Source organism: Tupaia chinensis, unplaced genomic scaffold (assembly GCF_000334495.1).
Source record: "Tupaia chinensis unplaced genomic scaffold, TupChi_1.0 Scaffold000528_1, whole genome shotgun sequence".
Classification (NCBI taxonomy): Eukaryota; Metazoa; Chordata; class Mammalia; order Scandentia; family Tupaiidae; genus Tupaia; species Tupaia belangeri.
This window is the reverse complement of record NW_006160041.1, coordinates 904,921-920,777: the sequence shown is the minus strand read 5'-3', so window position 1 is coordinate 920,777 and position 15,857 is coordinate 904,921. Positions and strand designations below refer to the sequence as shown.

General features: G+C 40.8%; 1 protein-coding gene across 10 annotated transcripts in view; it reads right to left on the bottom strand.

Annotated features, from left to right (window-relative positions):
* The window catches only part of GPATCH2L (G-patch domain containing 2 like), a 77,100-nt gene that overhangs the window by 17,957 nt on the left and 43,286 nt on the right, over positions 1–15,857 (bottom strand). For 3 of the 10 annotated variants that reach the window (XM_006157058.3, XM_006157057.2, XM_006157062.2), the window contains 4 exons: positions 15,065–15,241; positions 13,184–13,263; positions 8,799–8,866; positions 3,118–3,203 (listed from right to left, as the gene is read on the bottom strand). In XM_006157058.3, the coding sequence (XP_006157120.1) occupies positions 3,118–3,203; positions 8,799–8,866; positions 13,184–13,263; positions 15,065–15,241 (411 nt within the window). Of the gene's footprint in view, positions 1–3,117; positions 3,204–5,343; positions 5,399–5,450; positions 5,491–8,798; positions 8,867–13,134; positions 13,264–15,064; positions 15,242–15,857 lie in introns of those variants that run through there. The other 7 variants (XM_006157061.3, XM_006157064.3, XM_006157060.3 and 4 more) reach the window with 4 other exon arrangements.

Here is a 15,857-nt window from a genome sequence, read left to right as displayed (position 1 = left end):
CTGAACAGGGACCACCCCCGCCCAGCCGCCATGATTTCAAAGAGATAGCCCCGAGAGCTCAGAGTTTCATTATTCACATTTTCCGAAAACCGCAGTGGTCAACTGCACTGATCACTTCCTATAAAGCAGATGCAGCCAAACTTTATTAATAGATTATGCACCTTCATGTATAAAAAACTAGAAGAAACACTCATATATACAATTCATACTAATAAAATATAAATGTTTTGCTACTAGACTAATATATGTATAACATAAGGCCAAAAAAGAAATCTAAGGATAAGATAAATAAATATAAGTTTACAATTTTCCTGTTTACAATTTTCTTTCCCCTACCCCAAAGAGTCTTCAAGCATGCAACCCACTTGGTAATACTACCCTGGGAATGATGTCAGGAAGTATGGACAAAGATGATCTCTCACTGTCCATGTTCTCTCGCCTTTGCTTTTAGCAATGGGCTGAAACAACACACAGTATTTCGCTAGAGCCAAGCACCAGAAGCATGACTGAGATTTCCTTATGCTTCCAGGCCCGGCCAGAAACACTGCCAGGCAAAACATGGAGGATGATGATGTGGATAATGATACATCTAGAAACCAGAAGCTGCTGCCCCATCCAGCCACAGGCTGAGGCTTTCAAAGGCAACAGAAAACCGGAGGAAAGTGTGGGCACTGCTCTCAGCACAGCAGCTCTAGGTGGCAGAATTACAGGGAAGAGGGCCAGGTGATCCACTTTCAGCATCTGACACAACACGGTGCTCTTCACATAGTCTTCTCACAAACTATACATGGCCAAGATTTTATTTGGTATGAAGACAAAAAGCTGGAGGACTGCTTCCCTGCAGACTGAAATCTTAATCTTTCAAGACAGCTTGAGCACTGCCATCTCTAAGAAATCCTCCATGAGCCCTTTAAGTTAGGCTCCTCTGTGCTTCGTATCATTGCATGCAAACCTTTACTGTAATTGTCAATTTCCAAACCTGAATCTCCCATGAGAATATAAGCTCCTAGAGGGCAGCCCCTAAATAGGAGCCTGGCATACAGAAGGAAGCAGCAAACGCTGAATGAAGAATGATGAATAAGCAGCAGGCAACGAAGAAAAAGCCCACAGCAGTTTATATGGTCCCACATTTTCCACACTCTTGGTAACACCACTGTGAAGGCTTCTCTTTTCAAAAGACTTTCCCACTGAAATACCACTCCTCCAGTTGGAAGGTCTGGCAGTAGGTTATGGTGAAGAGCTTATACAATAGCCCACGCTGGGAAGTCTATAACTGTATCCAGGGAAAAATAACTGCGCAGCCTGCACCCCAAATCTCTGAATTTAAGAACTTATTAGGAAGGAAAAGCGATCATTAGGACCTTGGACAGAAGTTCTTTGTGCTATCAGAAATAACAAAAGTGGGACCAGCAGTTGGCGTAATGGCTATGTCGCTGGACTCCCACGTAGTCAACCCGCAGTTCACGTCTCAGACCCAGTGGCTTAAAACTCACGCCAGGCACGTGTGCGTGCGTGCCCAAGATCCCAAGAGGAGAACGGAGGAGAAGGGATTGCGGTGTGGCCATCCCCCATGGGGGGTGATTTCTCGCTTTCTGTCTGTCTCTTTCTGTCTGTCTGGCGAGTGCACGCACCCTATAGCAAAAACCTCTCCAGAAAAAAAAGAAAAAAGAAATAACAAAAGCTCCATGGTCTAGCCTAGTAACTGCTCTTTTGTACATAACGGCCCTGTCTGGGGATGCTACTACTAATCACATTTACTTCTCTTGTCACCCAACTTAGAATTTACATTCAGAAGCGTGGGGTTCAGTCATTTGAGAAATACAAGGGATTTCGAAAAGTTCATGGAAAGATAAAATCAAAGTATGAGTCCACTGGGACCAGATGATGGCGCAGTGGTAAAATGTGACAATGCTGTACTAGGCAATCTCACATGGGAAGGTTCCTGGTTTGGGTCCAGAGACTTTTTTTTTAATTTAACTTTACTTCTTTATTTTAATTTGACCAGAGAGGGACAGAGCAAAAGAGAAAGAGAGAAAGTGAGAAAGCAAGCTGCCTGGTCTGGGATTTGAACTGCTATAGGCCATGTGGGAGACCAGCACCCTTAACCACTGCGCCACCCGCCAGCCCCATGGGTCCAGAGACTTTTAAGTCTATCATCCAGGGCTCATGAGCAATCTACATCATAACTTGAGGACTCTCTTTCACTCTCTCTCTGTTGCCCTTGCTCATGGAAGAAATAAATAAACTTCAAAGAGAGTGAGAGTTTATTTTGGTGTGAAAAGATTGAAATCCATGCATAGTTTTCTCATAATGTGCGATTTTCGTGAACTTCTGTTGACCCCTCATGTATACTGAAGGTTTAACAAATGTCAGACACCGTGTTAGCTGCTGAGGAGTTATCAGGGAACAAAACAAGGTCCCTGCACTTCGAAGCGTACATTCTAGTAAGAGAGACTGGTTAAAAAAAGAGGGAAAAAAAAAAACCCACGAAAATAAACTAATAAGCAAATTTGTTACAGACTGTGATAAGAACTATAAAGGAAACAGACAGATAATGAGCAGGAAGTGCGGGAGGTGACTCCTTTAGATAAGATGATCCTAGCATTTCTCCTTGAAAAAGAAGCACTGAGTTGAGACAAGCAGGAACATGAAGACAGTTTTCTTGGCAAACGGACGAGTGCGACAGTTAGAGGAAGGAAAGGGTTGATGTTTTTGCAGAACAAAATAGAGCTCCCTGGTGCAGCTGGGTCTCTCCTCCAGAGGAGGAGAGGGATTATATAGAAGAGGCTGGATGTGTAGTCAAAAGTCGGCTTATGCAGGATTTTATAGGTCATAGCGAGAAACATAAATAATGAAGATGGGGCTCTTAGCAGAAGAAATAATATGAAATATGAACCAGAAGGCTTAGGTCAAAGTTGAGACTTACATACTAGCATGTGACCTCAGGAAAGACAGTCACTCTGCCTCAGTTTCTGCATGTGTAACACATCTACTTACGGCAAAAGGTTGCTGGAAGGATCAAACTGGACACTATACGCAGACACACTTTATAACTTGAAGCATTATAGAAAGGAATATAGTATTGCCCACAAGAAAACAAACCACGAGGATAATTACCTGGCTGAGCAGTGTGCTGGTGAACACCTTCGGTGAGAGGCATCGGCAAGAACATCCAGGGAGTAAAGGGGAGAAAGAGGGTTGAACTGCAGGAATAAATAAGACGGCTTCAGTAAGGCTTATGCGAAATGGACCTGTTACTACAGGGTAACCTACTTCAATTACCTTTCCCTTTGACTACCCAACTCTTTTGCCATACCAAACACAGACACCATTTGATAAAGCAGTGCATATTGAATGGCATGCCCACCAATACAGCCTGTCTGATCTAGCACACCTCAGAAAAAGACTACTCCTTGCTAAACAACATGTTTTTTAAAATTCCGATTGTAATCATTTAAACAGCAAAAGACAGTACTTTCCAACTGACATAACAGGAATGTATGCCTAGTAATTATCAATTATGTATCTGCCCTTGTTCCCAAGCAGATCAGCATGAGATACCTTTTTATTTTCTTAGCCCGGCAAATGTTTCCAAAGTAACACATATTACCAGGAGAGTACAATGGAAAAAGAACTAGACTGGGAACCAGAGTACCTAACTTTTAGTTCTAATCTACCAGAGTTGCTATATGTCAATAACGACATAACCTCTTTGAGCTTTACTATCTTCACGAAGGTATTGTTATCTGTCTTACCTCTTTTAAGGTCTAAATGAAGGCAAATGATACTGCCTTATTTATTTATTTTGGTGGGGGGGGGTTTTGCTATAGGGCACGTGCGCTCGCCAGACAGAGAAGCAGAAAGCGAGAAATCACCCCCCAGGGGGGATGGTCATGCTGCAATCCCTTCTCCTTCATTCTCCTCTTGGGATCTTGGGCACGCATGCACACGTGCCCGGCATGAGTTTAAGCCACTGGGTCCAGGACTCAAACCATGGTCGACTACGTGGGAGTCCAGCAACATAACCATTACGCTAACTGCTGGTCCCTAAATGACACTGCTTTCAGGTTATAAACCATCTACTGGACTCAAAGGTGGTTGGAGGGATCAAGTGGGATACTATGCACAAAAGCACTCCACTTTGTTTGCTGGCTTTCTTTGTATTTTTCCCACAGTAAAGTCCTCCCCCAAAAGTTCAGACTTAATACATCTTAGGACTACAGAACATTGAATGGTAACTTCAAAATTACTTAGCAAGAATACAAACTAAGATCTCTTCTATCTGCCATAGGAGTTCCAATCCCCGTTCTACCAGCTGTAAGACTCTGGACAAACAGTACCAATCACATGGCCCTTGAGTCCCATGTTTGTAGATAACGGATCGGGACCAGGGGATCACCACGGGTCTCCTTTTGCCTTTAGAAACTCTGATGAAACCCAGTTAGTGCTCTTAAGAGTTCCCTAAAGTGCAATCTCCCACACCACCTGTATGACTTTCTCTGATCTGCTTACCACTTGCACTATTGTTTATTTAGTATTTTTCCTAATACCTATTACTCTTACTCAGCCTCATCCTATGTTTCCATTAAATACCAAGTTTGATGTAGTCATTATATTTTTCTAATGTACACTATAATGCATAACTTAAAATAAGAACTGTGTATCCACATACCAACTAAAATCATCTCATCACTTTTAAATCACAAATTCACAACAAAGGTCCCAATACTAAAATGTGGATCAAGTCAAAATGCTAATAAGTAGTCAAAAATCGAAATGAAACACTGAACAAGAAGCCTGAAAGTGTTTACCTATCAGTCCTCATCTATTTTACAAAATAATCACCAAGATAAAGCAATCCTCCAAAAAAAAAACTTCAAACATAAGGGAACTATTGAAAGCCACTGTGAACACTGTTAAAATTGTGACCCCCCCAACACAAAGGCCTAAATGCACAAAGACCCGCTCAGGGGTAGTGAAGGAAAAGACTAAGAGGGCACAGCACTAAGGTCTCCATCCCACTTCACTCAAGACAGCTTCTCCTTTTTCTGCTTCTTATGTTCAGACTTAATACTTCTCAGCACAGGATTCTGATGCTGAACAAAATCACAAGCAGGTAAGATTCATTCTGCTTCCCCTCCCCTTTTTTTTTCATTCTGCTTTTTTATTGTAAAATTCAAAACCAAAATAAAGATAAGATTCCTGTGAAATATGTGCTACAAGTAAGAACTGTTGGACCTAGAAAGGAGAAGTAGCTACTATTCCTATTGACAACCAGCAAATATTCTTGGAAATCAGTCCTCCAAGAAAAATCAAAATAACATAGGGAAGAGGGAACCTTACCTCATGTGCACAAGTAGAAATGTGAGGAAAATCAGAAGCCAACGCTTTATTCTTTCTAAAGAAAAGGAAATCAAATGATAAAAGATGACAAAGAAAAAGGATCTTACCTGATTTCGTTCTCTTTTCCCAGCTGATGGTAACCAGAAACTAAAGAGAGGGAGAGAACAACAGGAAAGAAAACAATAAAAGAAGTGGTAGGAAAATTTTGGAGAGGAAGAGAAGACAAAAGATGCTGGAATAATGAAGTGAAGATAAAGAAGGAAATGGGGAAAAGACACAACTGCAGAAGAAAACGAGAATGATATTAAATGTATGTAAACTTCTTTGCTTAAAGTAACTCTTCAAAAGAGTTGGAAAGCCTCATGATGGAATGTAAGACTGGGCAAGCTAGAAATGAAGCCTAGATTACACTGTGACACCAAGGCACTCTCTGTGCAGTGCTAAGAGGATCCTCACCTCCATGAGGGCATAAACCACACACACACCTTGCCTATTTTGTACATTATTGGAAAAGTGCTTGCACATCAATGTTTATTGTGGCACTTTTCACGATTGCTAATACATGGAACCAACACAAATGCCCTCGTATGGCTGAATGGATTGAAAAACTGTGGCACATACACTCTATGGAATACTATTCAGCCATTAAGAACCACAAAACCCTGGCTTTTTACAGAAAGTGGAAAAATATGGAAGATTTACTGCTGAGTGAAGCAAGCCAGACTATGAAGGAGAGACACTGTATGTCCCCACTTAATATATACCAAATGTCCTCACTCTATAACTGAAACGGACAGGCTAAAGGATGTACAAACACAAGAGATGGATGTGAATGCCAGATGTGGTGTGTGTGGAGGAGTGGGGCCTGGGTAAAAACATTTGGAGGAGGGATACAAAGACAGCATTGCTGAGACAGGGAGGTAGTGTTGTTATATTTTGATCAACTCAACTGGGGAGAAATGTTCACATATTGAAATGATCACCTTGTAAGCTAAATAATGTGATTGAATGTATTAAAAAAATGTAAATAAAGATAAATAAATCAAAAAAAAAAAAAAAAGTCAGACCAGGCTAGATGTGTATAGGATCTTAAGTGGGTACTAGTCATGATGTGTACAGATGCATGAAAGAGCCAACCATGTTAGCGGATGAGGCCGTTTTGAGAAAGGGACATATGGAGTCATGCTTTCTACTGCACTTATCACTATAATTAGGACAAAAAGATTTTTCTCTATAAAGAGGTCTAAATGTAAGAGAATATAGGGGAGCCAGCTTATGGCATGGTGGATAAGGTGGCTGGATCCCACATGGCTGACTGCATAATTCAAGTCCCAGACCCAGCAACTTGAGAAACACTCTGGGCACATATGCTTGTATGCTCAAAATCCCAAAAGGAGAAAGAGATGGAAGAGAAGGGATTGCAAAGTGACCATTCCCCGTGGGGATGCTTTCTCATCTCCCCCTCTGACAAGTGCATGTACCCTCTGGTAAAAGCTAAGAAAAAGGAGAAGGAGGGAACCTTAGGGGAAAGAGAGAGAAAACACAGAATAAAGGCAATTATCCCTAGATTACACTGTGACACCAAGGCACTCTCTGTGCAGTGCTAAGAGGATCCTCACCTCCATGAGGGCATAAACCACACACACACCTTGCCTATTTTGTACATTATTGGAAAAGTGCTTGCACATCAATGTTTATTGTGGCACTTTTCACGATTGCTAATACATGGAACCAACACAAATGCCCTCGTATGGCTGAATGGATTGAAAAACTGTGGCACATACACTCTATGGAATACTATTCCGCCATTCCATTAAGAACCACAAAACCCTGGCTTTTTACAGAAAGTGGAAAAATATGGAAGATTTACTGCTGAGTGAAGCAAGCCAGACTATGAAGGAGAGACACTGTATGTCCCCACTTAATATATACCAAATGTCCTCACTCTATAACTGAAACGGACAGGCTAAAGGATGTACAAACACAAGAGATGGATGTGAATGCCAGATGTGGTGTGTGTGGAGGAGTGGGGCCTGGGTAAAAACATTTGGAGGAGGGATACAAAGACAGCATTGCTGAGACAGGGAGGTAGTGTTGTTATATTTTGATCAACTCAACTGGGGAGAAATGTTCACATATTGAAATGATCACCTTGTAAGCTAAATAATGTGATTGAATGTATTAAAAAAATGTAAATAAAGATAAATAAATCAAAAAAAAAAAAAAAAGTCAGACCAGGCTAGATGTGTATAGGATCTTAAGTGGGTACTAGTCATGATGTGTACAGATGCATGAAAGAGCCAACCATGTTAGCGGATGAGGCCGTTTTGAGAAAGGGACATATGGAGTCATGCTTTCTACTGCACTTATCACTATAATTAGGACAAAAAGATTTTTCTCTATAAAGAGGTCTAAATGTAAGAGAATATAGGGGAGCCAGCTTATGGCATGGTGGATAAGGTGGCTGGATCCCACATGGCTGACTGCATAATTCAAGTCCCAGACCCAGCAACTTGAGAAACACTCTGGGCACATATGCTTGTATGCTCAAAATCCCAAAAGGAGAAAGAGATGGAAGAGAAGGGATTGCAAAGTGACCATTCCCCGTGGGGATGCTTTCTCATCTCCCCCTCTGACAAGTGCATGTACCCTCTGGTAAAAGCTAAGAAAAAGGAGAAGGAGGGAACCTTAGGGGAAAGAGAGAGAAAACACAGAATAAAGGCAATTATCCCTTTTGAACAAAAAAAATTTTAAGACAGAAAAATGAGTGTAAAACATCGCATCTTCATTAGAGGCTATTAATATAGCACCCAGATATAAAAAGCTAAAAAATAAAAAATTGGTCCAAAAAGGAAAAGAAAATCTGCCAGGGGTTTAGGATATTGGCCATGTTAACTATTATAAACTATATAAAAAAAATTAATCTAAAAAGAAATAGAAAATCTCTAGGGTACCAGTAGTTAGCGTAATGGCTATGTCGCTGGACTCCCATGTAGTTGACCACAGTTCGAGTCCCAGATACAATGGCTTAAACTCACACCAGGCGCGTGTGCATGCGTGCCCAAGATCCTGAGAGAATGGAGAAGGGATTGTGGCATGGCCATCCCCCCCGGGGAGTGATTTCTCGCTGTCTCTTTGCCTCTCTCTGTTTTTCTGGTGAGCTCACGCACCCTATAGCAAAAACCTCTCCAAAAAGAAAAAGAAAATTTCTATTAGTGGTTTAAGATGTTGGCTATATTAATACTATAAATTGTAAAAAATAAAAATTAGTCTAAAAAGGAAAAAAAAAATCCATCACAGATTTAGGATGTTGGCCATGTTAACTATTATAAACTACAAATCTTTAAGACCCCCTTTTCAGCTCTGAAACTTGGTTTCTTGGTATGTTAGAGATTCCTTCTGCCTCCTTCTCCAAGGAACGGGCTAGGATAGCTACTCACTACATAAGCACTTACTCTTTCTGCCGAGGGTCGCTAATGATATGGCTTATCCTCTCAGTACTCAAAGTACTTAGGCTGGTCTCCTAAAAAGACAAAGAAAACAAGAGTATCATCCAAACGCAGGGCCAAGTATATAAAGTACAAGCTGTCATCAAGCTCACACTTTCCCATAACTGTGCCAGCCACGGCAACCTCAAAGGCACAGATTGAATGTCAATCTCAAAATCCAACGGCAACTTTATTTCTTTTTATGGGAATCTATGTAAGTATTACATGTTATCCTAGATTTATTTTCCTCTTGTGATCCAAAAAAGTCATTATAAACACTGTTTACTATATAAGGCATTTTAGTATAGTGAGTAATACCTCCTGGAATTACTGAAGTATATAGGAGGAGAAACACATTTAAAAAAAATTCAACAGCCAATTTTTAATATGCCAGAACACCACACTCCCTATAGCCCCAGTAGCTTTTATGCTAGGACATTTACTGAGTTCTCACTGGTAAAACCTAAATATCTACTAATAAACTGCATAAACACATCGAAGAACATTTTGTGACATAAAATGTCATCATGGAGCCAGCAGGTGGCATGGTGGTTCAAGCACTAGACTCCTATATGACTGACCACGGTTTGAGTTCTAGACCCGGCACATGTGTATACATGCCCAAAATCCCAAGAGGAGAAGAGAATAAAAGGGAATGTAGTAAGATTATCCTCCCAGGGGAGTGAGTGATTTCTTTCCCTTTTTCTGTCTCTCTCCAGCAAGCGCACATGCCCTATGGCAAAAAAAAAAAAAAAACCTAAAACCAACAAAGAAACAAAATTATATATTTCATTCCTGAAATATCTCTTAAAGTAAAAATAGAAGCTGATATAAAATGATTTTTTAAAGTTTATTTATGTATTTATTTTATGACAGAGAGGGGGGGAGAGAGAGAGAAACAGAGAGAGGTATCCCCAGTAGGATCTTCATGCCATAATCCACCCCTAGCTCCAACCAGCCATGATCACAGGCACACTCATGCACATCCAGCATCAGGGAGACCACAGGACGTGAACCCAGCACCTTCACATATGGCTTTAGTATCGTGGGGCATTGTTACACTGTGTTACCACAGCTAGCCATAAATTGATTCTTAAATTCAGGGTTCTCCAGATTGGCTTAAACTCACACCAGGCGCGTGTGCGTGCCTGCCCAAGATCCCGAGAGAATGGAGAAGGGATTGTGGCATGGCCATCCCCCCACCCCCCGCCCCGGAGATTGATTTCTCGCTTTCTGTCTCTTTGTCTCTCTCTGTTTTTCTGGTGAGCTCACACACCCTATAGCAAAAACCTCTCCAAAAAGAAAAAGAACATTTCTATCAGTGGTTTAAGATGTTGGCTATATTACTATAAATTATAAAAAATAAAAATTAGTCTAAAAAGGAAAAAAAATATCCATTACAGATTTAGGATGTTGGCCATGTTAACTATTATAGACTATAAATGAAAGCACCACAAGCAATTCAGGAACTAATCATCTCCAAAAAAACTGAAAATGGCACTCACCCTTCATATAACTTGAGAACAATTACAATGAACATTTATCACAGACCTGGGAAAGCATACCAACATGTCTATGAGTAAGTTACATATGTGTGAGTAAGTGTTAAGATGAGAGGACAGAAGTCATAGGCATGACTGTCAAGCCCGTACTGGACACATTTGTTTCTGGGCAAATGTTATTGTCCATATTCATCTATGTGTATAGATGAGCCTAAACATTAGGACACACGTTTTACCAGGATGACTAGCTACAGAAAAATTAATTGGAAATCAGATTCTGGCTGGGAGTGGAGCTAAATGAAAAGATTTCACATACTGTATTCTTTGTATTCTTCATCCCTTATGGCTATGACTCTTGGTCACAGACATAGAAGCGAGCCAAGGGAAAAGATGGGTGAAAAATGAGCTATTTGTTACAGCAGAAAAATTATTAACTTAAAGTGCCGTAATGTTTAAATTTACAGTTTATTACTGTGTAAATTACAAGCAGTACTTTGCGTAATTAGCAGCTCGCTGGCAGGGAACTGTGAATGAAACTCATTATTTATGATTACAATTTAGAAAAAGAGAAGAGAGATGGGGGAGGGGGAAGTAGAGGGGCAGAGCAGTGACCTCTGCTAGAAATGACAAATATCCCTTTAAGGTGATGAAGATGAATTAAACAAGTAAATATTATCCTACTCATTTGAAATCATTAGAGGCATGTCCAATAGGCCCTAATTTCTTTCCAGGCAAGCTAACACGAACCTTCAAGATGAACAGACTTACTTCCATGGAGGTAGAAGGATCTTATTTTTTATAAGAGTTAAAAGAAAGCAAAGTAGGTGGTAGGGAGAACATTATCTGTCAAACTTAACCAATAAAGAGAGAAAGTAAAACCACCTCTCCATTCCCCACTTTCAACTCCTGCCTCTCTGCAATCTATATACCCCTATCCTGCTAGCTGTGCTGTAGGAATAAGCTCCCAGAAGAGCAAAGGTGCATTTTATTGTCTGGAAAATGAGAGATATAAAAAGAACAAGGTATTGAGACCAGCAGTTAGTGTAATGGCTATGTCGCTGGATACACACATAGTCGACCACGGTTTGAGTCCCAGACCCGGTGGATTAAACTCATGCCAGGCACGTGTGCGTGCATGCCAAAGATCCCAAGAGGAAAATGGAGGAGAAGGGATTACGGCATGGCCACCCCCCCTGGGGGTGATTTCTCGCTTTCTATCTCTCTTTCTCTGTCTGGCGAGCGCACACGCCCTATAGCACACACACACACAAAAAACCCTCTCAAAAAACAACAAGGTATTAATCTTTCATTAATCAAGTATATTTCTAATTAGACATCTAAATTGGAATTAAGTGATTTAAAGAAAAAGAATCTGAATTCATCTGGAAATAAATAGCCTGGTTTATTTTGCATGCCTAAACCTTGGGAAAACGGTTCCTTGATTAGACTGTAGAGAAAGCAGTAGCTCCTAAGGATTGCCAGATTATGGCTCTAGCACTATGTACCTGGCTTGCATAAGACGTGTCACACAGTAGGCATTTTCAAGACATTTTAAGTGAACAAATTAAGGCTCTCAAGTGTTTTTGTCTTCCTGACTCTTTCTTTGCACACCACCATCTTCTCTGACAGGGTACAAACTCCCATCTTACCCAATATTTCTATCTGAAAACTACAGTAAAAAATTAATTTAATTTTAAAATAAATGAAAATTCACAAAGATAAAAATGGGGCCGATGGTTGTACGCCAGTGGGTGGCTGGACTCACATGAGAAGGTCCCAGTGCGGTTCCAGGGCCTACTTGTGAATACCACTTGTACATCCCTATGATCAAGGCTAGAGGAGTAAATCATGGGGTACAACATAGCATGAAGATCCTACAGGGGGTACCCACCTTCTCTCTCTGTCTCTGTTTATCTCATGGAAGAAATAAATAGGTAAACTTACAAACACAGGTAAGACTAGACTTGGATTCAAATCTCTATTCTATCACTTTTATCTGGGAAACATCAAACGTTAACTTTGAAGCCAAGTGCTCATCACTAAAAGGGAGCATCACCTTTTTTCCAAGGTTATTAGGAGTTTTAAATGAATGGAGTGCCTAGCAAAGGAGACGTGAATAAACAGTAGCTCTCGAAATTCAGTAATAGGCATGCTTTTTCAGGTTTTTTCTTTTTTTAGGGAATTCTAGGGTGAAAGACCAAAGTTGGGCTAGAATAAAGATGTATTCATGAATTCAGGAGGAGTCAAAAAGAAGCCAAGAGTATTTTAACTTATCCAATAATATAAGATTAAGAGTGCAGAAGAGAGCGATCTGGCCTGTACATCTACAGGCAACAGACACTATAATGACAGTGTTTGCTTTGTCAGACTTCTGTGTGAATTCAGTGTCAGCTCCTCTGTGTGTTTCCTTCCATATTACATAATGTTCACTCTTGCACAATCCTCTAACATTCCAGTTGGCCTCATTAACTCCAGGGAGTTGTATGGCACTTCTGATTGTCACCGGGGTACACAAACCCCACATGGGGGAACCAGCAGTTAGCGTAATGGGTATGTCGCTGGATTCCCACATAGTCAACCACAGTTCACGTCCCGGACCTGGTGGCTTAGAACTCACACCGGGCATGTGTGCATGCATGCCCAAGATCTCGAGAGGAGAATGGAGGAGAAGGACTTGCAGCGTGACCATCCCCGCTGGGGGGTGATTTCTCACTTCCTGTCTGTCTCTCTCTGCCTGGCGAGCGCACGCGCTCTATAGCGAAAACCTCTCAAAAAAAAAATAAAATAAAATAAAAACCCACGTGGGATTACTATCTTCCCTTGGAGCCTAGTAAATCTGGAAACTATCACCTTCCCAACCAGCCTTCTTCGCCCCTTCCTGAGGCATCGAGCTGCAGCTCCAGGCAAGCGATTCAAGCGAGCATGGTACCCTAAAATCAGAAAGAAAGACCCCAGTTACTGAATGCAAAAAATCCATACGCAACCACGTTTCTAGTATGCTGAAGGCCTTACTCTAGGAAGACTCTGGGCATCTTCCTAGACTGACCCTTAAACCAATATCACAAGGCTACTTGCCAAGGGTTTATTATATGCAGATCTTCATCACTAGCACTATGTTCTTAAGCATGCCATTTACCTAGAGGATGAGGACCTAGACATCCTCACCTATAGGAGAGGGCTAACCACTCTCTCGGTCTTACCTTACAGGTCTATTTTGTAAACACAACAACACAGGAAGTAAAAGATACTTTATAAATGAAAAGCCATACACAAATATAAGGTATTATTAACAAGGGAGCTTCTATTTTTAAATTAAATGCTAGTTACTATCTTAAAAACATTCTAATTCATGAAATAACTGTGAAAATAGCATGCATTTTCTAACTCCATCTTTCTATTGTTGTATGTGTTCTACATATATTGATAGAAAGAAGAACTGGATGGGCCAGCAGAGATTGGGACAGCTGGATCCCACTTGGCCAACCGTGCAGTTGGGAGTCCCAGAACTGGTAGTGTGAAAAATAAGCCAGGTGCAAGTGCATGTGTGCCCAAGATTCCGGGAGGACAGGGGACTGTGGCATGGTTGTCCTCCCTGTGGGGTGACTTTTCACTCCCTCTCTCTTTCTCTGTCTTTCTAGCAAATGCACATGCCCTATAGCAAAACTGAAAAAAAAATGAAACAAAACTAGAAGAATCCACACCAGAATGGTATCAATGACAGTGTGTGTGGATGTGGGATTACAGCCATTTAAGGTTTCTTCTTTCTTCTTTCACTTGTGCATATTTTAATTGTCCATAAAGAACTTTTAGAAATGTTTATTGAAACATTCAAGGAAACAATGTGCCTCAGCCATGCAGTTGTCTTTACCAAGAACCAACTGCTTTAGGAAGGCCTTTTACATGACCAAATTCATCAGAACAAAGCCTTACGTAGTAAGAGTTTACAGTTCTCAGTGTAATTCTGATCACCAGCAGAACCTCAACAAATACTTAGTAACATAATAATGGATTATTGGTTACTGGGGAGTGTAGGATCATAAACCTATAGAACTAAAAGTTCTGAAGCAATTTTATTCAATGTTACATATCTTAAGGGATAACCCTGACACCCCAAGAAAGTAACTGTCCCAGTCACAGAGCTAGGTGGACAGTACCAGAGTAGTATTAGCATAATACTTCCTTCTCCCTAGACTCTTTCCACTCCGCTCTGCTATATCATAACTGAAAGGAAAGCAAAGAGAAAGGATAGATACCACCCACGTCAGAATCTACAATAGCAGAATCATTCAAATAACTTAATTATTTTTGAATCATCCATTTTAAAAAATGCCATTATGCCTTGTATGTGAATGTCTTTACTGAAATCTGTTCTCTTCCAAGATACAATGCTTCAGGCTCCCATTAAGCACTCAACAATCTATCAATTTCGCATTGGGTAAGTCGCTGTGACATGATGCCAAGGCTTCCTAAATCTTGCACAAGCAACAATGGCAAGCCAAAGGAATGTCCTGCCAAAATATATGCCAGGCGTCTCCACAAATTGATTTAGGTAGAATGAAGAAAACCTCAAGCTTTAAGACTCACCCTTGAATCCCCTAGAAAATCCCTAAACTAGCTCTAAAACTAAGATAGTTAATGCATGCTTAAAGGCATGAGTACATGTGCATTGGGTGACTCTTCTTCCCAAGAGAACCATAAAAGCATGAAGTTCTTGGTCTCCTCACCACTCACCTCTTTGACCTGGCCGAGAAGGTAAAAGGAATGTGGAATCTGAAAGTTTATCCAGTCCAGAATCCATTCTTTCTACTTCAGAGCAATGCTCAGGAGCCCACTTGGGCAGAAGATTAGGGACAGTGAATCCTGGGACACATTCTCCTTCATAGAACCAATCACTCTGCTCATCATCTCCTAAAGCAAAGAGATCATGTCATAAGCTAGAATTTTAAGAAAAATCAAATGGGAGGATGAGTTCTTAGTGCTGTAGTTTTTATTACACTTTTAAATAAATCAAAGCGCAACTTATTCTGGTCCTTCTTGATCCAGTATATGATAAAAACTAGGACACCAAGCTAGCACATAGCACAACAATTAAGCCTTGTGCACAGGGACCTAGATCTTATACATCTGACCAAGTTTCAAATCCTGGCTCCAGGAGTTTGAAGAACATGCCGCTGTATCTGTGTGCCTCTCCCAAACCTCAACAACATGGAGAAATGGAAGAAAAAGGAATGCACGATGACTACACTCCACTGGGAGGAGGGGAGTCTCTATATATTCCACCCTCCCTCTCTCTTTGGCAAGCACATACACCTACTGGCAAAAATAAAAATAAACAAAAACAAAAACTGCCCTCTCCATATCATCCTTAGTGGTACTAATATAAGTAAACTTGGGGGGATTCAAAGCCCTTAAATGTTTCAGAATTTAAAACTAGCTGTTCCTGAGGGATTTCTTACCAGATGAGGATTTCTCATATTAAGCGGATAACAAACGTATGCCCATAGCTTTTTTTACCTTGGCATCT